The following is a 27,355-nucleotide window of genomic DNA, read 5'->3' as shown; positions in this document are numbered from 1 at the left end:
AGGAAGGAAGGAAGGAAGGAAGGAGAGAAAGAGTGAGTCAAGACAAGACAGCATAAAGAAGTGACAAGGCAAGCTACAAACTGGGAAAAGACACCAGCAACACAAATAACCAAAAAACAATCGGTAACCGTAAAAGACACACCTTTTTTTTTTTCAGACAAGGTCTTGCTCTGTCACCAAGCTAGAGTGCAATGGAACAATCATAGCTCACTGCAGCCTCAAACTCCTGGGCCCCACAAGCAATCCTCCTCCCTCAGCCTCCCAAATAGCTGAGATTACAGACACAAGCCACTGCCTCCGGCAATTTTTTAAAACTACAAAATCAGTTAAATAATAAACTCATATTTTGATCAAGCAAAAAACACAAATAGGCATTTCACAGAATTTCACAAAAGAGAAACATCCATGGCCATAAATGTGGGGGAAAAAAAGACGTAAGACCTCATTAATAATCAGGGAAAGACAAAGGAAGACCAGAGAAAATACTACACACCAAATCGGTAAAAATTAAGAAATTACTTAGCCAAGTGCTGGTGGGGATCTGAAACAGCAAGAACTCCTACGCACTACTGGTGAGAACATAAATAGGAACAAAACACTGGAAAATAATCTAGTGCTATCTCATAAAGTTTATTTTACACACTAGCAATATGTATCCATACCTTTAAATATACACTCTCAAAAACGCTTGCATAAATGTACCAGGAAACAAGTACAAAAAAGTTCACAGCAGTATTGTTCTCAAAGTCAAAATCTTTTTTTTTTGAGATGGAGTCTCAGTCTGTCACCCAGGCTGGAGTGCAATGGCGCAGTCTCAGCTCACTGCAACCTCCACCTCCCAGGTTCAAGCGATTCTCCTGCCTCAGTCTCCTGAGTAGCTGGGACTACAGGCGCACACCACCACACCTGGCTAATTTTTGTATTTTTAGTAAAGATGGGGTTTCACTATGTAGGCCACAGTGGTCTCGAACTCCTGACCTTGTGATCCACCCGCCCTGGCCTCCCAAAGTGCTGTGATTACAGGCGTGAGCCACCATGCCTGGCGTAAGTCAAAATCTTTAAATATTCAAATGTCCATCAACCCAAATGTCCAATAAAAGAGATAAAATGGGTATTTTCACAAAAGAGTATACCACAGGAATGATTATTATAAAACCATCCAAAAAATACAGCTATTTATTAGAATAATTATTGAATTAAAACACAAGACATGGAAAACATTATATGGGCATACCATTTCCATAAACTAAAAAAAAAAAAAACAAAATATATTTTTGTCATTTACATGAAAAATCCATATTGAAAAAATAAGGCAAAAGTTGTGGCAGCCACCTACCCATGACAGGGTAAGAAGGGGGATTAAAAAGCAATATTGGGCTGGGCACAGTGGCTCACGTCTGTAATCCCAGCACTTTGGGAGGCCGACGCAGGCGTATAATGAGGTCAGGAGATAAGAGACCATCCTGGCTAACATGCTGAAACCCCGCCTCTACTAAATATACAAAAAATTAGGCGGGTGTGGTGGTGGGCGCCTGTAGTCCCAGCTATGCAGGAGGCTGAGGCAGGAGAATGGTGTGAACCAGGGAGGCGGAGCTTGCAATGAGCTGAGATAGCATCACTGCACTCCAGCCTGGGTGACAGAACTAGACTCTTTCTCAAAAAAAAAAAAAAAAAAAAAAAAGCAATATTGCTGCATATGGAATATACAACAGTATTGGTAGCATTCAAGTTTTTTATTTGAGTGGCAGGTTCGTGATGTTCGTTTTCTTACATTTCACAACATTCTCACAAATAAAACTTTGATTAATATAACAAAAAAGATTCTAGGGAGAAAACTATAAGGATAAGGTGATCAGGTATTTTATCACCCAAAATGGGATACATTTGTGAGAGGACAATTACACCTGAAAACAGATGTAAACCACGACAATAAGAAACCTGACAAAGAAAGAATTACAATCAGAAAGTTTAAATAAGGCACTTAAGTAAAACCAGGCATGTTATAATAATCCTCATCAAAATTTAATAAGTACAAAGTCTTTATTAACAAGTGGAAATAGTAAAGAATGATCAAACCATAATCAAAATGGTAGATTAAGATGATCATATTATTTTATAAACAATGTACACAAAAAATAAGAAAAAGGATAATTTAAGGAACTTAAGACATTACATAGATAGCCAATATTATCACCTACAAAAAAGATAAGATGCTCTTTTAAAGACTTTACAAATGATTTTTAATACATGGCATACTAAATGACACTTCCCACAAATAAAGCTATCCCTAAGTTATGGTTGTTTTGCTAGCTAATCTTCACTGATCAAGACATAACGTGTAGAGCTAGTATTCTGGTCTTCTTTTCTATGTAATAAGACATTTTTAAAAATCGCATTTATTGCATATTTTAATACAGGCATATATACAATAGGAGGAATCATGTACTATAATCTTTCTCTCCAGAGAACCCCACTGACATTTTCTACATTAAAAACATTCAAACATTTACTGAGAAAATTAAAAAAAACAACAACAGAAAATATAAAGAAGTTCTCATTTACTTTCATTAATTATCCTGAATTTTCATACAATTCTTTTCCTCAAACTTACATACATACATGGTTTTGTCTTTGAGATGGAATCTCAGTCTGTTGCCCAGGCTGGAGTGCAGTGGTACGATCTCGGCTCACTGCAACCTCCATCTCCCAGGTTCAAGCGATTTTTCCGCCTCAGCCTCCCGAGTAGCTGGGATTACAGGCGCGCGCCCCACAAAGGGCTAATTTCTGTATTTTTAGTAGAGACGGGGTTTCACCACATTGGCCAGGCAGGTCTCAAGCTCCTGATCATGTTATCTGCCCACCTTGGCCTCCCAAAGTGCTGGAATTACAGGCTTGAGTCACCGCGTTTTTCACAATTCATACACACACAGACACACACACCCCCCCCATACAAGCTGCTTAGCACTGTTCTCTTTTCATTTAACAGCTCAGAGATTTTAAAAAAAGAATGATTACTACAATACATTAGCAAATAAATGTTATTAAACTCTTTGCTTTTGCGACAATACTAACAACAAAAAGGAACTCATACTGGTTATATTGGAGGTTTTAGGGTACCAACTCATCAGAAAACTTAAAAAGCCAAAATCTCTCCTGCTTTCCTTATAAAAAGGGTACTTACATATGACCAAAGAGTTGATGGATAAAATTCTTAAGAATTCTAATATACGCAGAAAAAAAGAATAGCACCACTTTCGCAACACCTAATAAAAGTATGCAATCATTAGCTACTAAAAACTATCAGGTAAAAGGATGATGCACTCTGTAACAGATGCATCAAGTTGACACCTGAACCTACTGATAAATGTTAACATTATGAAGAGGTAACATGACGTTCTGATCCTCTTAGTGAGATACAACAGGAATTACATAGAGTACATCTGCAAAGTACTCTTGATAAAAATTAAACCAGAGTCTGATCAACCCCCTGTATTTCAGGTAAACTTGTTTACATGAGGAACACATGAAATGACAACATGGAGGTATAATAAGCAGAATCCATAAAGTGGAAATTGTACAGATGACTCAGTTTATCTAACAACAACAACAGAGAAAAGGTAAGAAAAATAATGAAAAAAAAGTATTTTGAATACTGGAGATTAGATGACATTAGTAAATTATTTTAAACTTTATAACGGTACCAATGTCACATTTAAAAGAGAAATTGTATCTGCTAGAGGCACATTCTGTTATAGCTGCAGATGAAATGAAATGATATGAGATTTGCATAAATACTATCCAACAGAAAAAAAAGAGTGTATTATATACCATTCCCTCTACTTTTGTGTAGCTTAAAACCTTTAAGTTTATAATAAAAAGAGAACTCTAAAAGTAAAAAAAAAAAAAAAAAAAAAAAACACTGCCAAAGCTATCAGCTGATTACCTTTAACCTTGAATGTATTTTAAAACAAGAAAATAAAGGAGTTCAGGATCAACTTAAAGTGAACCCCTTCACTGCCCTCAACAAAAAAGAAAACAAATAAAAAGGTTGATTCTTTGAAAAGACCAATAAAATAAATTCTATGACAAAACAAATCAAGAAATAGAAGAAAACATAGGTGCTTGATATTAGTAACAAAAGAGAGAATTCAAAAATGTTATACAATTCTGAGAAATTTGAAGCTCTCAATAAAACAGTTTTCAAGGTATGTACTCAATAAACCAATACTTTTAGAAAAACTGAAGTATTAGTCCAAGTATCCCTGTTCCCTCAACCCTTACATATAAGCTGTTTAAAATCCTTTTAACATATTTTCTGCATTAAGCATGTCTCTTAGAAAGAAAGTGGAAAATTCTTCAAAGAAATGTTATAGTTCTCTGCCTTTCAGCTAAAAAAAATTTGCCATTTTATTTTGATAATGCAACTATAATGTTCTCCCAATTAACTACTAAATTTAAGGCAAGTATAAATAAGACCCAAAAAGTCTTCACAGAACTTAGCCAAATGATCTTAAAATAAATGCAGCGAAGAAAACACCAAGACAATTTTGAAAACCAAAGTTTTGACACTCGCTGTACAAGATTCCAAAACTTAATGCTGATGCCATAGTAATTAAGACACTGTTGTACTGCTACCACACATAGCACAGAAACAGTTCTATGAATATATGGAAACCTGAAGGGCTAATAAAGCAGATCACTGGATAAAAGCTGAACTATTCAATCAAGTAGGTACTAAACTTGCTATCCCTATAGAAAAAATAATTAAACCTGTACCATATGCTACACAAAGAATACATTCCAGGTAGATTAAGGCCCTAAATGTGAAAATCAAAATTTTAAAACTTTCAAAATAAAATACACAAGCCTGTATGTAAGGACTTAGGTTAAATATTTTTTTAAAGAAAAACATAAATGTTACATTAAAATTTACAACTTCTATTCATCAGTGTAAAAAAAACAGGTCAGAGAGAGGAAGGAGTTATCTGTAGGACATATAACTAACAAAACAGGCCAGGCACAGTGACTCACGCCTGTAATCCCAGCATTTTAGGAGGCCAATGAGGGAGAACTGCTTGAGCCTAGGAGTTCGCAACCAACCTGGGTAATACAGTGAGACTCCATCTCTACAAAAAAATTGAAAAATTAGCTGGGCATAGTGGTGTATTCCTGTAGTTCCAGCTACTCAGGAAACAAAGGTGGGAGGATTGCTAGAGCCTGGGATGTCAAGACTGCACTGACTGTGACTGTGCCACTGCACTCCAGCCTGGGTGACGTAGTAAGACCCCTTCTCTCAAACAAAAACAAAACAAAAAAAACTAACAAAACAATTAAGTGTGCAGAGTATATAAAACCTCCTAGGAATCCAATTTTTTTTTTTTTTGGCGGGGGGACAGAGTCTTGCTCTGTCGCCCAGGTTGGAGTGCAATGGATTGCAGCTCACTGCAACCTCCACCTCCTGGGTTCAAGCAATTCTCCTGCCTCAGCCTCCCAAGTAATTGGGATTACGGACACCTACCACGACACCCAGCTAATTTTTTGCATTTTTAGTAGAGACGGGGTTTTGCCATGTTGGCTAGGCTGGTCTAGAACTCCTGACCTCAAATGATCCACCTGCCTCGGCCTTCCAAAGTGTTGGGATTATAGGCGTGAGCCACCATGCCGAGCAGGAATCAATTTTAAAAAAAGATAAAACTACAGTCAAAAAGAAAATGAACAAACTATAAACAGGCATATCACAGAGAAGAAATATCAATGGCCAATAAACTAATAAAATGTATCATTAAAATAAAGCATTAATAGGGAATGCAAATTAAAACCACAAGATATCCTTCCCATGTACATTTGATCGGCAAAATTAAAAAGTCCAACAATGCCGATTTTCAAAGAATGTACAGAAACAAGAATCTACATCCAGCACTAACAGTATAATTAGTATAATCACCTATGAAAGCAATATGCTAATATTCAATCGACTTGAAAACAGACACAATCTATGAGAAACTCTAATATTAACACGTTAGAATATGCATATGAATGCTTACAGCAGCAGTTTGTAATGGAAAAAAATTTAAAATATTTGACAAATCAATCTCGACAAATATTAATTCATTTGTCAACAAGATAATGATATATTCATATAACATATACTATACAGCAATGAAAATTAGAGGTATGCATATAAACTTAAAAAACAAAAATAACACTGAATAAAAAGAGCAAATTACAGAATACATATAGCATGATAGTACATCTATAGTTTAAACATGCAAAACAAAACCATGTATTACTTAAGATAAAAATATATAAACGTAGTAAATGAGAAAATGATGCGAATGGTAAACATCAAATTTAGTATAGTAATCACCTGGAGGGGAGAAGTATGGGTCAACTATATGCAGGGTATTATGAACTGAATGCTTATGTTTCCCCGAAAATCACATGCTGAAGCCCTAACCCCAAATGTGATGCAATTTAGAAATAGGGCCTTTAGGAGTTAACTGGAGGATTTCATGAGATCACGAGAGCAGGGCCTTCATATTAATTAATGCCTTTATGAGAATAAACACAAGAGAGCTTGTGCCACCCACTCCCCCAAAGTGTGCTGACAAAGAAAAGGTCATGTGAGGCACACAAAGTAAAATGATGGCCTCGCTTCAAGAGAAGTGGCCTCAGAAGGAAAGTTGCCTTGCTGGTACCTTGATCTTGGACTTCCCAGTTTCCAGAACTGTGAGAAAACGAATTTCTCTTTTTTAAGTCACTCAGTCTACGGTATTTTGTTATGAAAGAATGAGTGATGACACACGGGGCTTCAAATCAACTTTTGTGTACCACAATGGAATGCTATGTAGCCTTAAAAACGGAGGAAATCTTGTCACATGCTACAACACGGATGGACCTTGAGAACATTGTTAAGTGAATGTAAACCAGTCACAAAAGGACAAACACAACCTGAGCATTCCTAATCTGAAAATCTAAAATCCAAAATGCTCCACTAAGCACTTCCTTTGAGCATCACGTGTAAGTGCTCAAAAAGTTTCAGGTGTGGTGGCTCAGGCCTGTAATCCCAGAACTTTGGAAGGCCGAGGCAGGCGGATCACGAGGTCAGGAGATAGAGACCATGCTGGCTACGGTGAAACTCCATCTCTACTAAAAGAAAAACAAAAAACAAAAAAATTAGCCGGGCATGGTGGCAGCCGCCTATAGTCCCAGCTACTCGATGGAGGCTGAGACAGGAGAATGGCGTGAACCTGGGGGGTGGAGCTTGCAGTGAGCCGAGATTGCGCCACTGCACTCCAGCCTGGGCGACAGAGCAAGACTCCGTCTCAAAAACTAAACTGAACTGAACTGAACTGAACTGAACTAAACTAAACAAAATAAAAAGTTTCACATTTTGTAGCATTCAGACTTTGGATTTTCAGATTAGGGATGCTTAACCTATATTGTATAATTCCACTTATATGAGGTATTTAAAGTAGTCAAATTCATAGACACAGGAAACAGAATGCTGGTTACCAGGGCAAGGACAAAAGGGAGAGTTTTAAAATCAGTATAGAGTCTCAGTTCTCCAAAATGAAAAAAGTTCTGGAGATGGGTTTCGCAATGTAGCATTATTAAGTACGTATAAGAATAACTGAACAATTTAAGTGTACACTTAAAAATGGTTAAGATGGTAAATTTTATTTTTTTTGCAATTAAAAAGATTTATATCAAGTTATGCAAAGTTTTTTAAAGAAACAAGAAAATGTCAGTGTTTAATCAATTAAGCAATATTAATAACTATGAATATTAATAACTTTATCATAAAATACTTAAAATGTGGAATATAGACAAAATATATAAAGAATTATGAAAAACGAATCCCATCAACCTGAAGAGAACTACTCTATTTTGGTATACTGCCCTCCAGTTTTTGGGGACACATATAAATTGTATGCATTTGTCAAAGTTATTTTTAATCCTACTTTTCACACATAAGAAAAATATTTAGAAAACATTTGTAATGTTTATGAACAGATTCATTTCCTTATAACTGAACATTTGTTATTTCTAAATATTTAAATAATGTTGTAATCAGCATATTAAAAATATACTTATCTGATCATTTTTTTCTGAGTTACTAGACATAAAATACTGGGAAAAGAATATGATGGCTCACGCCTGTAATCCAGCACTTTGGGAGGCCGAGATGGGTGGATCACCCGAGGTGAGAAGATCGAGACTATCCTGGCTAACATAGTGAAACCCTGTCTCTACTAAAAATACAAAAAATTAGGCGGGCGTGGTGGCGGGCGTCTGTAGTCCCAGCTACTCTGGAGGCTGAGGCAGGAGAATGGCGTGAACCCGGGAGGCGGAGCTTGCAGTGAGCAGAGATTGAGCCACAGCACTCCAGCCTGGGCGACACAGCAAGACTCCGTCTCAAAAAAAAGAAAAAAAGAGTATGAAACAAAGCATTCTTTTCTAAAGCACTACTTCTACATTAGAAGTGTCCATTTCAGCCTAGATTTTTTAAAGTGGTATTTTGGTATTTAAACCCACATATATTTGAATTGTACATAAGAGAGAAAGATTATAAACAGCTCCTACCAATATTATCGTCTTATTTAATCTTCACAACAATCGTGCAAGTTAGGAATTATCCTCAATATTACAAACTAAGAAAGGGAAATTCAGAGAATAAAAGGCTTGTTCATTATCACTTAAGTACAACAGGGGCTCAAACTCAATTAATGCAACAATGCAAAGTATTTCCGAGGTGGGTGGATCACGAGGTCAGGAGATCAAGATCATCCTGGCTAACACTGTGAAATCCTGTCTCTACTAAAAATACAAAAAATTAGCCAGGCATGGCAGCAGGCACCTGTAGTCCCAGCTACTCGGGAGGTTGAGGCAGGAGAATGGCGTGAACCCGGGAGGCGGAGGTTGCAGTGAGCCGAGATTGCACCACTGCACTCCAGCCTGGGCAACAGAGCAAGACTCCGTTTCAAAACAAACACAAAAAACCACCTTATTAATTCAATCAAACCAAAGCCTACCAAGAGTTTACATATATACCACTCCTTTTTACAATAGTTGAACTATTAAGACAAAGAACTGGAAATGGGTGTAGTAGATGTTTGCTACAATTTGAGTAAGTGAAGGAAGAGTTTGCTTAAAACAAATAGCAAACACTATGTCTTACCTGAAACCCTGCTAATAGCTTGCCTAGACAACTATCTGTATCAAACAGCAATCTTTTTGAGAAGTTAAGGAAAGTGGAACTATGTTTATTGGAGTTCAACACTTACAAAACCTAACTCTTCCTCAAAGTTCATCACAGATAAAGATTAGAAGTCTTAAAATGGCCCACAAATATTTAATCAACAGCGTGGCTTGAAAGCAAGCTAGGAAAAAAACGAAACGCTACTACAACAGTAGCTATGAAAACATATATAACAATACTCACAAAGAGTCAAGTTTATTTAAACATAAATACAGATAGGAGAAAGCAGGTCCAATTTTCAAAGGTCCTCACTGCAAATTCTTTGCATTCAAAGCTCTCCATATTACTGTCAAAAACTACTCTTTAAATTGTCTTCTGCTACTCTAACCCAACCTACATTCCAAAAACTACTTCCTTCCTCAACATGTCCCAATTTTCCTCATCATCACCTGTTTTTGTAGCTTCAAAAGTGAACAAAAACAATGCCACTCTTTCCTGCAACCAGACAAGAAAATTCTACCTTTAAAGGTTCTAAGGAACCCTTCACAGAACCTTTCCACTCTATTAACATATGGGCTAATTTTGTGTCTTATTCTTTTTTTTTTTTTTTTTTGCCTTCTTTTGGATTATACATCTTTAATTTCAGTCAACCCCACTCCCCAATTCTTTGGGTTCTATCTCTATTGTGTTCACCCTTAGGATTTCAAAACGCAAGCTTATCTGATTCACTCTGGCACTGTCCAAAAGAAATGTAGTATGAACCACAAATATAATCTCATAAATTTCTATTAGCCACATTTTTAAAAGTACAAAGAAAAAGGTGGCCAGACTCAGTCCTGTAATCCCAGCACTTTGCAAGGCTAAAGCAGGAGGATCACTTGAGTCCAGGAGTTTCAGACCAGCCTAGGCAATATAGCGAGACCCTGTCTCTACAAAAAAACTCAATAATTAGCCAGGTGTGGTGGCACACAACTGTAGTCCCAGCTACTTGGGAGGCTGAAGTGGGAGGGTCACTGGAGCACAGGAGGTTGAGGCTGCCATGATCATGCCATGGCACTCCAGCCTGGGGGACAGAGCAAGACCCTATCTTAAAAAAAAGGAAAGAGAGAGAGAGAGACAGACAGGGAGAGAGAGAGAAAGAAAGAGAGAGAGAGAGAGGAGAGAGAGAGAGGAGAGGGAGATGGAGGGAGGGAGGCGGGGGGGAGAGAGAGAGAGAGAAAGAGAAAGAAAAGAAAGAAAAGAAAGAAAGAGGCCGGGCGCGGTGGCTCAAGCCTGTAATCCCAGCACTTTGGGAGGCCGAGACGGGCGGATCACGAGGTCGGGAGATCGAGACCATCCTGGCTAACACGGTGAAACCCCGTCTCTACTAAAAAATACAAAAATAAACTAGCCGGGCGAGGTGGGGGGCGCCTGTAGTCCCAGCTACTCGGGAGGCTGAGGCAGGAGAATGGCGTGAACCCGGGAGGTGGAGCTTGCAGTGAGCTGAGATCCGGCCACTGCACTCCAGCCTGGGCGCCAGAGCGAGACTCCGTCTCAAAAAAAAAAAAAAAAAAAAGAAAGAAAGAGGAAAAGGCAATGCATAATGTATTTCACTTAACCCAAAATACAAAAATATTATCAGTTCTACATGTAACCCATATGAAAATGTGGGATATTTTACATTCTTCTTTCAGACTACGGCTTAGAAATCTGTATTTTTCAACTAAGGTAGAAAATCAACTTAAACTACATTCATGTCAAGTGCTCAGTAACAAATGACTAGTAGCTACCGTAACTGACAACACAGCTCCAATAAATACTACATCATCAGAACTCAAACTCCAATGTCTCTACCACTCTCTTACATATTGTTATGATTCAGTATTTTTAATTCTATTTTTAAACCCCTTAACAATCACTGCTATTACATTCTTATATGGTCAATAATTAGATTTACTCACAGGCCTACCAATTTTCTTGATTAGCCTCACTTCTACGTCAGACTTACTTTCTGGTGTCATTGGCTTTCTTCGTGAAGTACAAACTCCAGAAATTCCTTCAGTGGATCTGTTGATAAATTTCCTAAATTGCTTTTTTGGAGGCAGAATGAAGTGTTTCAAAAAGCGTCTTTATTTTGTTCTTCTCCTTATATGATAATTTAGTTGACTATAAAATAATAAGTGGACGGCTATTTTCCCTCAACACACTGAAAATATTATTCCACTATCTTCTGGATGCCCATGCTGATGAAGCATATTGGGGCTTTCTAATTCTTATTCTTCAGGGAATCTGATTTTCTCTGGCTGCTTTAAAGATCTTTATGTCTTTGGTGCTCTGCTCTTTCACTGTTACATGTCCAGGTTTTCTTGTGTCTCCTAAATCTAAGAATTCATATAGCTCACCAATTCTAAAAACTTATCAGCCTTTAGCATTTCATATTTTGCCTTTCTGCAATCTTTAACTTCTTTCTGGAATTCTAATTAGATGTTTGTTAGAACTTCTCTTCCTTTCCAATGTATTTTTAACCCTTCTATTTTCATCTCTTTGTTTCTCTGTGCTAAATTCTAAGTCATTTTTATTTTTTTGTTCACTAATAAAGATATTTAGTCCTGTCTGCAGCTATTTTTAACCTGAACTCCAGGATCTCTTAGAAATTAATTTACTGTATTTGATTACCATAAGTGTTCCTTCCAAATGTAGATTTACAGATTAAAGAACTACAACAACAACCATTCTCATCATTTCAGCATAAGTCTTTTCCTTACCTCATCTAACACTTAAAATAATTGTGGAGGTAGGTACAATTTAAACCATTTAAAAATGCATAAAACTGAAGCTCAGAGGTTAACCTGTTCAATGCTATAAAAGTCAAACCCTCATCTTTTCATTCCAAATCATATGTTCCTAACTTGACAAAACATTCTTGTTCACCATCAATAGTTCCAACTTACATTAAATGTTAACATTGCATAGTATTACTATTATGTGAATTGTAAGTTACATTTCTTTTTAGATATCCTTTAAGAATACTCATTAAGAGACATTTATTGGCCAGGCACAGTGGCTCATGCCTGTAATCCCAGCACTTTGGGAAGCCAAGGTGGGCAGATCACTTAAGGTCAGGAGTTTGAAGCCATCCTGGCCAATGTGGTGAAACCCTGTCCCTACTAAAAATACAAAAATTAGCCAGGCGTGGTGGCAGGCGCCTGTAGTCCCAGCACTCGGGAAGCTGAGGCAGGAGAATTACTTGAACCCGGGTGGCAGAGGAATCGCTGAGATTGGGCCACTGCACTCCAGCCTGGGCAATAGGGCAAGACTCCATCTCTCAAAAAACAGGAAAAAAAGAGAGATAATTATTGAGCACAGACTATGCCTAGCACAAACAAGGTAAAGTATAAGAAATGTTCCTAGGAAAAACATCACATACATGAAAAGTCAGAAACCATGTCTAATAGAAATAAAAACCCACCACTTAAAAATATTACCAAAAAAACAGAGATCCTGACCAAGTCTTTAGATCCAACTACCAATTTACTGGAAACATAGAGAACATATTAAATTACAAAATCAGAATGCAATCAGTAAATGTAGACTATAGGCAACTGTGTAAGACCAACAACCAGTTTTCTTCAACAAATGAAATGCAACTTAAAAAAAAAACAGGAACGGAGAACTTGTACATTAAAAGATATTTAAGAGGTAATAACGACCTGTTAAATATGCTGATCTTATTTTATCATGACTCCTTCCCCCTCTAAAAAAAACCTATAAAAATACTATGACTTTTATGAGACAATTAGAAATTTTAATACAAATTTGACATTTTATAATATGAAGTAACTTAATTTGTGTGTGTGTCCTAACAGTCTTTTGATTATATTTTAAAAAGAAAAAAGAGTCCTTATTTTTAAAGTTATACACTGAAGCCTTTACAGATAAAACAATATGAATATCTGAAATTTATCTCAAAATAACAGAAGTAGAAAAGCAGAGTTTGGATATCATCATTTTAGCTAGGGGTTGCTGATGGTTTTTGGGACTGAATGATACACACACAATGGTTCATGATACTATTGTGTCTAAAATTCTTTACAATAGTTATAAAAAAGAAGTACTACTCAAAAAACCTCTTGTGATAACTTTCTGTGACACCTTATTACTTTTAAAGTGAAAATATCACTTAACCACCTTATCCCCTAATGTAGTATGCCTGGAACTAAATTAAGAAAGCTACTACAGTTTAGGAACACACACAGACCAAGAGACTAAAATAATTAACAATATAGAGACTCAGGATTCTAATTCATAACACTCCATGAAATATTGAAGCCAATCTTTTTGGAGATCAGTCATAATAAAGGTCTTCATCCTCACTGTCTTTACATTGAGTAGGCTGAGGAAGAGGAAGAGTTGGTCTTTCTGTCTTAGGTGGAAGAGGGAGAAGAAAATTCTGTATAAGTGGATCCAAGCACAAGTGGACCTGTGTAGTTCAAAATCATGTTGTTCAAGGGTCAACTGTACTTCATTTGACCCTCAGGAAAGCCCTTTTCCTTTTTCTTTTTTTTTGAGACTGGATATCCTCTCGCCCAGGCTGGACTGTAGTGATACGATCACAGCTCACTGCCACCTGGGCTCAGGTGATCCTCTTGTCTCAGTCTCCCAAGTAGCTGGGACTACAGGCCCATGCCACCAGATCTATCTAATTTTTTTAAGTTGTTGTAGAGATGGGGTCTTGCTATGAGGACCAGGCTGGTCTCAAACTCCTGGGCTCAAGTGATCTGCCTGCCTCAGCCTCCCTAAGTTCTGAGATTATAGGTGTGAGCCACCACTCCAGCAAAGCCCTTTCTTGTGAATAGGTTAAAACTTGTTTCAGTTGCCACTTCATTAATTTGTAATTTAAACATTTATCCTGAATTATGTAGTTGGGCCCAGTGTAATCACAAGGTTCCTATAAGTGGGAAAGGGAGGCACAAGAATGTGTCAGTGATGTGATGTGAGAGTCTTCTTTGCCACTGCTTCTTTGAGGATGAAGCTAACAGCTGAGATATGTGAAGAAAACAAATTCCCCCCCAAATCCTGCAAAAAGGAACACAGCCCTGCTAACACCTTCATTTTAGCCCACCTGTGTCAGATTTCTCACCTACAAAACTGTAAGATAATACCTTTGTGTTGTTACAATAAATTTGTTATAGCATAAAAAAAAAGGAAAGCAGAATAATGAGCTACTTTTATGTGAGAAATTACAGGTATATAGAATAATGCCTACTAGATGAAGTACAAATTTCACAACCTGTAATTGAGGCCTTCTATATAACCTGCCATTCTATCTTTTCTCTTATATCCATAAACACACTGTTAGCCATAAAGGCCAAATTATTCAATTCACTGATCAATGGTTGTAAAATTATGCCAACCTACACACACAACTTTAGTTAATGTCATTCTCTCAATGCCTATTGCTCTCCACTCCTTCCCCTATCTCCCAATTTGGCTAGGTCACAGATCACTATTCTGAGCCTACCAACCCAAACCAATCTTTCCTACTGTAGCCACATAGCACTTAATTAAAACCTTGGATCCTTACTTCTCTAACTAGATGAAGTCCTAAAAGACATAGTCTTGGAATTCACCTTTTTATTGATAAATGGTTCATTAGAGTATAAGCATATTAAAGCCTATGACACTTCTAAGAGTTATTAAATATTAAGTGTGTATGCACTATTTAACACGTGTACTATTAATGTTGGAGGAACAAACACAACAACTAGGGTCACTGCCCTCAAGGAGACAATACATCAATATCTAACATAGTACTGTCATTTCGCAGACATTAAAATATCTGTTAATTGAAATTCTAATAAAAATACCCTAGAGAAAGCATTAAGTAGCATTTAAGAAAAGCATTTTAAGAAAAGTCAAAACCTAAAAACCCAAAGTTTTGAATAACACATCTATAATAAACAACCAGTTATACTCAACTATCACCAGAAAAGTTACATTTAGCATTATTTGATTGTAATTTTCTATGCAAGCCAATGACAGTGAATTCAACAGTCATATTATAATTTAAATCATGAGTTCAGCAATTTACAACTAGTACTTTCAGAATAGTTAGAAAAAGCTGACATTTTAAGAAATAGGTTATTTATTAGTTGTCCAGTTATAGGTCTTGAGATATTAATAGTTAACTTCCTAAAGAACACTGCTACAACTTTCACCATACTTACAATCTACATCTAAAAAGTTAACATTTTACCGTATTGGGGACCATCCTCTATTATTCTACAGTCATTTCATACAATTCTGTCTTCCCAAGTAATAGGTCCATTACTTTGCAAGGATTTCACATTGGCAAAACAGTTAAGAGTACAGAAATGACACCACTGAAATTACAAATTACGAACAAAATAAAAAGCCATTTTAAAAAAAGTAACAAATTTCCTATTACAAACTCACAAATATTCTTTCTTATAGTCTCACTGAGCTAACAAAAAAAAGTCTAAAATCAAGAAAAGCCGAATACAGAAAATTTATAAAATAATGGAAAATGAGATTTCATTTGTATCCTAAAGCCATAAAAATGTGGATATTCTAAATGCAAATACATTAACATTAACTAAGGACCTAGTTTGTGGAACTATTAAAATCCTAATTTTAAAGATGAAGAAGCTGCGGCTAAAAATGTTTACATATCAAATGGATTTTAAAAGCAAAATCACTTAATCAAAATATATATATGCCTAAAACTATACAACAAAGAATATCAAAAAAGCAAAAAAGAAAACCTCAAAGAAAAAATACCTACAATGCATATGAAATCAATTTTTTTATACAAAGAACTGTGATAAAAATGACCATTAAACTAGGTCCAGTACACAAACAAGCAGTTGACAGAAAATGAAATTCAGATAGCCAAATTTGAAAACTTCACTCATTTCAAAATACAAATTACGAAATACATTTTTAGTGTAAAATAATCTAATATTCTAAATTTTGATAAAACCTAGAATTGCCAAGGGTATGGAAACCAGGCACTCCCATACACACCTGTAAAAAACGAATGAGTGTTCTGGCAGTGTGGTTTCTAGTAACTCTTTAAGCATAAATTTCTTTTGACACAGCATTTTTACTTCTATTCTAAATACGTCCACACGTTATAACTAACCACAAACTGGAATCAAACCTAAATGTCCATCAATGTAGGAAACTAAATTGTGGTATGTCCAGTAACTACACTGTGGTGCAGTCACACAAGAGTATCCTCCATTGTCATTAACAAAGAATAAGGCAGAACTATAACTGCTGAGACCACATTATGTAATTTTAAAAAACAGTGTCTGTTCATATCCTTTGCCCACTTTTTGATGGGGTTGTTTTTTTCTTGTAAATTTGTTTGAGTTCTTTGTAGATTCTGGATATTAGCCCTTTGTCAGATGAGTAGATTGCAAAAATTTTCTGCCATACCTGTTCACTCTGATGGTAGAGAGCGAAGGATATGAACAGACACTTCTCAAAAGAAGACATTTATGCAGCCAACAGACACATGAGAAAATGCTCATCATCACTGGCCATCAGCCATCAGCCATCAGAGAAATGCAAATTAAAACCACAATGAGATACCATCTCACACCAGTTAGAATGGCGATCATTAAAAAGTCAGGAAACAAAAGGTGCTGGAGAGGATGTGGAGAAATAGAAACGCTTTTACACTGTTGGTGGGACTGCAAACTGGTTCAACCATTGTGGAAGACAGTGTGGCGATTCCTCAAGGATCTAGAACTAGAAATACCATTTGACCCAGAGATCCCATTACTGGGTATATACCCAAAGGGTTATAAATCATGCTGCTATAAAGACACATGCACAGGTATGTTTATTGCGGCACCATTCACAATAGCAAAGACTTGGAACCAACCCAAATCTCCATCAATGATAGACTGGATTAAGAAAATGTGGCACATATACACCATGGAATACTACGCAGCCATAAAAAAGGATGAGTTCATGTCCTTTGTAGGGACATGGATGAAGCTGGAAACCATTCTCAGCAAACTATCACAAGAACAGAAAACCAAACACTGCATGTTCTCACTCATAGGTGGGAACTGAACAATGAGAACACTTGGACACAGGAAGGGGAATATTACACACCAGGGCCTGTCGTGGGGTGTGCAGAGAGGGGAGGGATAGCATTAGGAGATATACCTAATGTAAATGACGAGTTAATGGGTGCAGCACACCAACATGGCACACGTATACATAAGCAACAAACCTGCACGTTGTGCACATGTACCCTAGAACTTAAAGTATAATTAAAAAAATTAAAAACAATTTAAAAAAAACAGTGGACTTCTACTTCCAGTCAAGATAGAATAACATGACCCAGATTTGCCTTCCCGAAACAACAACAAACAATCAAGCAAATATACAGAACAATGGGTTTTCAAGACACTGGAGATCAGGCAATGATGGACAATAGTCCCTGAAAGTTAGAAAACAAATGAGTCCATGTTTGCCTCAGCTTACTCCCTTAAGTGTCCAGGCCACAGCACAACTATAAGGAAACCATGCTGAGCCTCAAAGTCTACTTTAATTGTGAAAGAGCCAAGAGCCTGAGAAGACCAAAGTAACTAGAGTTTACAGGTCAAAGTACCAGAGAAAAGAGCTGCAGAGATCTCTCCAAATCTGCAGAGAAATCAGAGTATTCAGTGAATACTTAACAAGATATATAATATTTGGACCATAAAACAAGTCTCCATGTTTACAAAGATCCAAGTCTTAGAAAATACATTCTCTGGCCAGAATAAAACAAAAATTAAGAATACATAACAGATATATAGAAAACTCCAAATATTTGGAAATTAAATAACATACTTCCCAATAACTCCTGGGTCAAAAAAAAAATTTTTTTTAAGTATTCTGAAATGAATAAAAATACACATGTCAAAATTTGAGGAATGCCATGAAAGCGGTACTTCAAAGGGAAACTTACAGCACTAAACTCCTACATAAGTATCAAGTTAATGACATCAACTTCAACGTTAACTAAGTAGAAAATGAAGATCAAACTAAACACAATGCAAAACAAAATAAAAACAGCAGAAATCAATAAAATAGAAGACAGAAAAACCACAGAGAAAACTCAATGAAACCAAAAGCTGATATTTTGGAGATTAATAAAATCAATAAACTTCAATCCAGACAGACAAGGGAAAAAAATGGCATAAATTATCCCTACTGGGAATGAGACAGCTGACATCACTAAGGATTCAACGGTATCAAAAGTGTAAAAATGTAGTATCATGGCTGGGCACAGTGGCTCACGCCTGTAATCCCAGCACTTTGGGAGGCCAGGGCAGGCAGATCGCAAGGTCAGGAGTTCGAGACCAGCCTGGCCAACATAGTGAAACCCCATCTCTACTAAAAATACAAAATATTAGCCAGGTGTGGTGGTGTGTGCCTGTGATCCCAGCTACCTGGGATGCTGAGGCAGGAGAATCGCGTGAACCCAGGACGCAGAGGTTGCAGTGAGCGGAGATTGCGCTACTGCACTCCAGCCTGGGCGACAGATCAAGACTTCGTCTCAAAAAAAAACTCTAGTATCATGAACAACTCTACCCAAATACATTCAGCAACTTAAAAGGAAATGGACTAGTACTACAGAAGAGACAAATTACCAAAGTTCACTCAAGAACTAAACAAACTGAATAGCCCTGTATCTATTAAATAAGTTAAATATGTAGTTTAAAACCTCCCAACAAAGAAAACAAACATCTGGCCCCACATGGCTTCACTAGTGAATTGTAACAGTTAAGGAAGAAATTTTAGAGTTTTCACCCAGTATCAGGAGCAAGGTAAAGATATTCTCTCAGCACTTCTATTAAACATTGTACTGGATACCACAGACAAGAAAATGGAGACAAAAAATGGCACCCAGATAGAAAAGGAAGAAAACTATTTAAAAACAATTGGGTATAAATTGTCTATGTAGAAAATTTAATGGCATAGGCTGGTATAGGTAATAATGGTATAGGCTCACGCCTATAATCTTAGCACTTTGGGAGGCCTAGGCAGGCAGATCACTTGAGGTCAAGAGTTTGAGGCCAACATGGTGAAACCCTGCCTCAACTGAAAATACAAAAATTAGCCAGGCATGGTGGTATGCACCAGTAGTCCCAGCTATTTGGGAGGCTGAGGCAGGAGAATTTCTTGACCCAGGAGGCAGAGGTTGCAGTGAGCCAAGATCGTGTCACTGCACTCCAGCCTGGGTGACTGAGACTCCCTCTCAAGAAAATCTGATGGGACATATAAAAAAAACTATTAGACCTACTAAATGAGTTTCGCAAAGGATCAGAACACAAGAGCGATATGCCATAATCATTTCTATATACTAGTAAACCACTGGAAATTACGTTTTTAAAATATCATTTACAATAACATCAAAATATATAAAATACGTATGGATAAATCTAATCAAACAATGCACAAAACCTGTGCACTGAAAAAAAAACACTGCTTAAAGAAATTAAAGACCAATAGAGACATCAACTGTAGTCATGGTTAGAAAGACTCACTTGTTAAGATGACAATTTTCCCCAAATTGCTCTACAGATTCAAGTCAAATCCGGTAAAATCCAAGCAGTTTTTGTAAAAACTGACTCATATGAAAACACAAAGGACTCAGAAGAGTTAAAAACAACTTTGAAAAAGAACAGAGTTGGAGGGCCAAGACTAAGTAAGTGGTTTCAAGACTTGATATAAAGCTACAATGATTAAGACAGTATGTTTCTAACATCTAAAGGAAAATGGGTCAATACAAAAGAATAGAGTACAGACATATAATCATACATACAGAGATAACTGATTTTTCATGAAGCTGCAAAGCCAAGTGAAGGGAGAAAGGATAGTCTTTTCAACAAATAATGCTGTAAACACTGGATGTCCCCATGCAAAACCAAATACTTCTGACCCACACGTTGTACCATATTCAAAATATTAAGTCAAAATGAAAGAGACCTAAATGTTAAACCAAAGTATAAAACTTCTATTAGAAAAAAAGGTGGCCAAGGGCAGTGGCTCATTCCTTTAATCCCAACACTTTGGAAGGCTGAGGCAGAGACTGCTTGAGGCCAGGAGTTCAAGACCAGCCTGGGCAAAACAGACAGACACCAGGTCTATAAAAAATTTAAAAATTAGCTGAGCATGGTGCTGTGTGCCTGTAGTACTAGCTACTTGGGAGGCTGAAGCAGGAGCCCTTGTGTCCAGGACTTCAAGATTATCCTGAGCTACGACTGCACCATTGCACTTCAGCCTGGGTGACAGTCAGGCCCTGTCTCTAAAAAAAATTATTATTATTATTTTTATTATTATTAACAAACAGAAGGAAAAAATCTTCATGGCTTACAGTTAGGCAAAAATGGCTCAGGCAAGACCCCAAAACCACAATCCATAAAAGAAAAACTTGGTAAACTGGAGTCCACAAGAATTAGTAACAGTTGCTCTTCAAAAGACAATGCTGAGAACGAGAAGACGAGTGGCAGAAAAGATTTGCAGGCCATATATCTGATAAAGGACTTATAACCACAATGAAGACCTCTCAAAACTCAATTAAAAATAAACAACCAAATAAAAAATTGGGCAAAAGATATAAACAGACACTTCACCAAAGGTAACAGTTGACAAAAAGCATATGAAAAGATGTTCAACATCATAGATATTAGAGGAATGCAAATTAAAACCACAATGAAATATCACTTCATATACACTAGAATGTCTGCAATCAAAAAGACAAGATAACAGGCATTAGAAAGGATGTGGAGGGACTGGAAATTTCATACCCCGCTGATGGCAATGTAAGATGGTAGAACTACTTTTAAAAAGTTTGCAGTTCCTTAAAAAGTTAAACATATGCCTACTACATGATCCAGACTTTCCAATCATAGCCCCGCCGACGAAGAGAAATGAAAGCCTATGTCCATACAAAGACTTGTACAGGTATAGCTCAAAACAGAAAACAACTGTCCCTCAAGACTTGAATGGATTAACAAATTGCTGTATAGCCATTAAGTGTAATATTGCTAAGCAATAAAAGAGAATGGACTATTGAAACACAACATGGGTGAATCTCAAAATAATTCTGAGTGGACTAACACAGGCCAAAAATGTACATACCACATGATTACATTTACCTAAAATTCTAAAAAGTGTGAACTAATCTACAGTGACAGAAAGCAGATCAGTGGTTGCTTGGGGAAAGAAAAGCAGAAGGGATGGAGTACAAAGGTGCAAGATGATATTGTGGGGAGTGACTGATGTTCATTATCTTGATTGTGGTGATGGTTTCACAAGAGTATGTATGAGACAAAACATTGTATATTTAATATGGGTAGTTTATTTTATGTCAAATTATATCTCAAGAGAAGGGCTGGGCACAACGGCTCACGCCTGTAATCCCAGCACTTTGGGAGGTCAAGGCCGGCGGATCATGGAGTCAAGAGAACAAGACCATCCTGGCCAACATGGTGAAACCCCGTCAGTACTAAAAATACAAAAGTTAGTCTGGCGTGGTGGCGGGCGCCTGTAGTCCCAGTTATTTGGGAGGCTGAGGCAGGAGAATCACTTGAACCCCGGGAGGCGGAGGTTGCAGTGAGCGGAGATCGTGCCACTGCACTCCAGCCTGGTGACAGAGGGGACTCCCATTCAAAAAACAAAAAAAAAAGGCAAGATGTGGGCCAGAACAATAGTTTAAATCCAATTATGTAAATAAAGATGTTTATATGTGTGGTAATATATCAATAATTTCAGGTAAAAAGGCACAAAATTTTAACACAATTACCTACACCTAAGAAATAAAAAAAACCTGTGAATCAGTTTGAATTTTTTTAAACATGCATCAGTGTCTTTAAAGCAAATTTACAAATGTTTTTAAAGAACACTTAACTACTTGTACACAGGCCTGACGCCAAAGCAAAAATTCTTAACCATTATTCCAGAAAATTAAATTAACTTTAATTATTCAGACTTTTATATTAAACAATGGATTTTTAAAAATGGTTTGCAACTTTTTTTTATCATCTTCTAAAGTGTTCTCCTCAAATTACTAACAAAAAAAACTGGTGTAACCAATACATTACATCTGGACATCCTACTCCTAGTCTCCTCAGTTTTTTTCTGTCTACTCATTCTGAGCGTTATCTACAAACTACTCTCCTTTTCCTCTAACAGTGGACACTCACACTTGTATCATTTACTATTTTCCAGAATTCACAGAAGAAATCTGTTTGGATGGAAACTACAACATCTACCATTTTGCACTCTTTAGCTATTCCTGATTTTAAATCCCATGACTAACTCAACTTGAAAAATACTATCACCAAAAAGAGCTTATTATTTCTCCTTCAGTCTGTACAAAATGAACTAAAGAAACAAGCCTAAAGAATGGAGAAATATCTAGTTCACTATAGGTAACACGACAGAAAATAAGCAAGAAAACACAGTAACATCCCCAGAAGTATTCGAAAGAACATAACATCATTATGGATACAATTTTAAGAATTCCAAAAAATGTTTGAACAGTCAGCATCAATGGACTAAGCAGATAGCCTCTCAGGACAGACAGGTTTGCAAATGAAAAATGACAACACAGGCTGGGCACGGTGGCTCACGCCTGTAATCCCAAAACTTTGGGAGGTCGAGGCAGGCAGATCATGAGGTAAGGAGTTCGAGACCAGCCTGACCAACAGAGTGAAACCCAATCTCTACTAAAAATACAAATTAGTTGGGCGTGGTGGTGAGCACCTGTAATCCCAGCTACTCAGGAGGCTGAGGCAGGAGAATTGCTTGAACCCAGGAGGCAGAGGTTGCAGCGGGCCAAGATCGCGCCACTGCATCCAGCCTGGGCGACAGAGTGAAGCACCATCTCAAAAAAAAAAAAAAATTTACAATACATCGTGACATTAAAACTTGCAAGTACTCAAGAAAATGTTAAGCATTAGAACTAAAGTTTAAACGATGAGTAGTTTTCTTGGCCAAAAGGAAGGATTCCAAAGGATCTCTACCATAAAGCCTTTCTTTAATAGAAAAACCAGCTCTTAACTTCTGATTCAAATTTGAAGCTAATTGCCTCAACAACTTTCTTTTTAAGGATCAGGATAATTCATTTCTAATGTGGCTTCTTATTGACCAAAATATATTCATTTTCATATGACAAAAAGTAAAAAAAAAAAAAAAAAAAAAAAAACTTAGATTAACAAAATTATAAGATATAGGTCAAACCACTTACCATCCATTTAAAATCATTATTTCCCCTCAGAAAATTGGGGTATCATTTTATATTACAAGAAGCCATGTATGAAAGCATTTTTAATTTCCTGATCATTCATACTTATTTTAAAAGGTTATTCTTGCAGATGGCCAGTTCTAGAAAAACTTATGGTGATTACAAACTGTTAATATGGTCCAACTTTAGAAATGAAACATTTTACACTTGGGTTTTGTTAGCTACAGTATAGTTTTCAAAAGCAAAAGCTAAAATTTTCCAGTAATTATGATAACAGTAGATCCAACGATCCCAGTTTCAAACAGAATCTTTTCCTACCTTCACACCAACTGCAACCTCAGTGACGATTCTGCAAAGAAAAAATAAATAGTTTCAACTTCTTGTTATTCTTCTAATCACTCTTTGGCTCTACAACTTTTTAGCATAGTTCATCATTCATAAATCTTCCAGCCACTCACACACAGATGGGGAAAAAAAATACCACAGATGGTCAGTGACTTACCTGTACTGTTATCAATCTGGTTTTCTAAAAGTAACTTTCAAACGTGAGGCAAAAATTCAGTAACCTCATGGTATCTTTTGACAACATATTCAATAGCCAAAAGAACAAAACCCAAAACACTATGCCATTTCCACAATGCCAATACACTGAGATTAATAATTTAACGCTTAAACTCTTTAGTAGTTTCCATAGGAACCAGGAATCAGGAAACATGAATTCTGGTGCAAGTTTTGACATCAATTGCCGTGTTGACCTGGGTGGAAAACTGAAATTCTCTGGATCTGTTTCATCTGGAAAATAATCTTAAGGTAATATCTAGGACGATTTGAATTCTGTAAAACTGTGTTAACTTTTATAAAATCTTCTTTATAACATCTTTTTAAAAACACCAAACTCTAGGCGCTTAACCAAATTTTTGATTCTTCAAATACTCACTGATTTTAATAAATGTATTTGCTAAATGATATTATGTTTACACTCCCAAAAGAGCTGCATACTGCTATATTTTCGACCTTAAGCCTGCCCCCTTTCTAACGATGACTTAAATTATTGAGTCTTTTCAGGTGTGAAGCGTGTCAGAGAGACATTGGTCCCTACCATTTCACAGTCTTGCCTCTCACCTCACTCAGCATTCTGTTTTCACTCAGGTTCGCAAAGATGTAGCATGGTTCTGGGTTTTTGTAGTCATTTTTCCAGAAACTGACCAAAGTAGCTAAAGAGATAGCCCTGTGTTGACTATCTGCTCTTGTTTCTGCCATTGCTGTTGGCCTTTGCCCATGTGACTGATGTCGGCCTCAAACACTTCGCTTTTTAGATGATTTCATTTCTGGGCCCTTTTGCCAAGCCTTGAATGTCTTCAGTCCCCACAAAAAGGCATTTTTCCTCCCTCCCGCCCCCACTACCAGACTCAAATGAAAACAAAGGAGTATGACATCTGCCCTCCCCCTTCCTCCCGCCGCCGCACGCCCTCCCCCCTTCCCCAGCGGCTCCCACTAGGCTTTCCCCGGAGCTCCCGCCACCGGCATCTCTCCCGACCACGGCGGGCCGGGCGAGGCCGGAGAGGCTGCGGACGGCTGGGGTCCACAAGGGGTGGCTCTCTTCTCTTCCCCTAGAGGTTCCCCCACTCCAAAGGCCTGTCTTTGCCCATCCCACTCGCTCTCACAGGCACCGCTAACCCAAGGGGTCGGGTCCCAGGGTACGGATCGAAATGGCTCCTAGAGGGGGCAGGGACGGACCGGCGAGACGTTATGGGGTTCCCACCCCATCCCCCGCCGCCAAGCCGGTGCCCGCTCCCACTCCGGGATCCTCACCCCCGCCATCGCCCCAGTGCCTCCCCAGCCTCCAAGCCCGCTTTCTTCTCATTTTCTCGACCAAAGCCCGCCGGGGGAAGCAAAGGGAGGGGTGTGTGCGATGGGGCGGGGGTTGGGTAACGGCAGCCCAGCCCTGGGAGGGGCCGCGGGAGGGTTTCTCCCCGGCCCGGGATAGGGCCGAAGGACGGTCCAACTCCTCTCTCACACACACCTTCTCGCAGGCCCGATTACATACCCGTCCATTGCCGAACCGGACAAAGCTTCGCTCACAAGAACCGAGCCACGCAGCCAGCAAGCCACACAAGCGGCGAGAAAATGGCGGCTGGGGCCCGACGGAAATTGCCGAAGGTGCCGAGGCGCACGGGGCAGCGCGCGGCAGCGGCGGCGGCGGAAAGAGCCGAGCGCGCCGGCGCCCGGCAGCGGGAGGCGAGCGGCGGGGCGCGGGGACTAGGGGGAGTGGGCGCCGCCGCCGACGCCTCCTCCGCGCCTCCGCGCGCCTTCCTCCCTCCGCCCTCCGCCTGCCGCCCTCTGGAACCTGGCCTGCTGCTGCAGACAGCGGCGTCCTGGTTTCCACTCCTTGGGGGGCGTGGGTGGGACACCTCCCAACAGTCCTCCACACTGTCTCTTCCCTGACTGCAGGACGGCCCCCAAGCAGCCTCCACTTTTCACTCCACGCCAAGTACCAGCTTGGCTACCGTCAACCTATGCGGGCCAAGGAAAAAACGTTGGATAGCTTTTCTCCTAAGCCATCTTTTATTTGCAGACTGGCTCCGGCCTCTAAAACAAAAATCTTTACCCCACTGAGCAAGACCACTTGGTAACAACAGTACTTTCTCAAGCAAGTAGAACTCCTCAGACTGAAATATAAGGCTTTTGCTTCAAGACTTGTAGTACCAAGCCACGTGGAGGAAAATGTGATCCTCACTTCAGTTGGTGATTAGTGTGCAACTGTAGAAAATATTCACGATACCCTAGGTGGAAATAGACACAAATGGAGCGATGTGTTAAAATGCTACGATAGTTGGAGTTTAACATTTGGAGGCATGAAAGGGGAAGTGGAGATGGGAGTGGGAGCAACTGAGTCTTCAGATTGTTTAGAGAAGGTAGAAGCATTAAAATGGGCTATGCAAATTGACTCCCTTTGCTATATCTTACGGTCTCAATTTTTACTTGATACTATAGTGGACATTTTACTTTAACGTGTTTTTACCAGAGGCTCAACAACATTGGGAGAGGCACCTACTTCTTGAAAATCTGCTCAGTGAGTAACGACTTTGCCAGTACCCATCCTTCTCCTGCACCCTTCACCTCCACCCCCAACACACACAAGCACAAAGGCACTTATAATTCTGAAAAATGACATATACTCCGTGTGTCCCTCCAGTTACTCTCAATACTCTGGGTTTTTCCATATCTTCTTCAGGCAAAGCGCTTATCCTTTACTAATTGGAATTTCACTATACTAAATTATATTCTATATAATTCTTTTTTTTTTTTTTTGAGACGGAATCTTGCTCTGTAGCCCGGGCTGGAGTGCAGTGGCCGGATCTCAGCTCACTGCAAGCTCCACCTCCCGGGTTTACGCCATTCTCCTGGCTCAGCCTCCGGAGTAGCTAGGACTACAGGCGCCCGCCACCTCGCCCGGCTAGTTTTTTGTATTTTTAGTAGAGACGGGGTTTCACCATGTTAGCCAGGATGGTCTCGATCTCCTGACCTCGTGATCCTCCCGTCTCGGCCTCCCAAAGTGCTGGGATTACAGGCTTGAGCCACCGCGCCCGGCCCCTATTCTATATAATTCTTAAAATACATATATATTTTTGAGTTTCGCTCTTGTTGCCTGGGCTGGAGTGCAATGTCGCGATCTCGGCTAACCGCAACTTCCGCCTACTGAGGCCGGTCTCGAACTCCGGACCTCAGGTGATCCACCCTCCTCGGCCTCCCAAAGTGCTGGGATTACAGCTGTGAGCCACCGCGCCCGGCAGTAAATAATATTACTTTTAAATTGGATAGACCCTTAAAGAGCATTTGTCCAAACACTTTGCTATGGAACTCTTCAAAGCACCCACATTTTTACAAATTATTGA

At 38.5% G+C, this 27,355-nt stretch overlaps 1 protein-coding gene across 7 annotated transcripts in view; it reads right to left on the bottom strand.

Moving 5' to 3' along the window:
- PTBP2 (polypyrimidine tract binding protein 2) overlaps positions 1-26,030 on the bottom strand; it is a 92,908-nt gene extending 66,878 nt beyond the window's left edge. For 4 of the 7 annotated variants that reach the window (XM_025393835.1, XM_025393842.1, XM_025393850.1 and 1 more), the window contains exons 1-2: positions 25,507-25,774; positions 23,778-23,808 (exon numbers count right to left, since the gene is read on the bottom strand). In XM_025393835.1, the coding sequence (XP_025249620.1) occupies positions 23,778-23,808; positions 25,507-25,514 (39 nt within the window). In that variant the 5' untranslated portion in view covers positions 25,515-25,774. Of the gene's footprint in view, positions 1-23,777; positions 23,809-25,482 lie in introns of all 7 variants that reach the window. The other 3 variants (XM_025393814.1, XM_025393870.1, XM_025393826.1) reach the window with 3 other exon arrangements.
- Positions 26,031-27,355: the final 1,325 nt, after the last annotated feature.

This window comes from Theropithecus gelada, chromosome 1, assembly GCF_003255815.1.
Source record: "Theropithecus gelada isolate Dixy chromosome 1, Tgel_1.0, whole genome shotgun sequence".
Lineage (NCBI taxonomy): Eukaryota > Metazoa > Chordata > Mammalia > Primates > Cercopithecidae > Theropithecus > Theropithecus gelada.
This window is presented reverse-complemented; position numbering and strand designations above follow the sequence as displayed.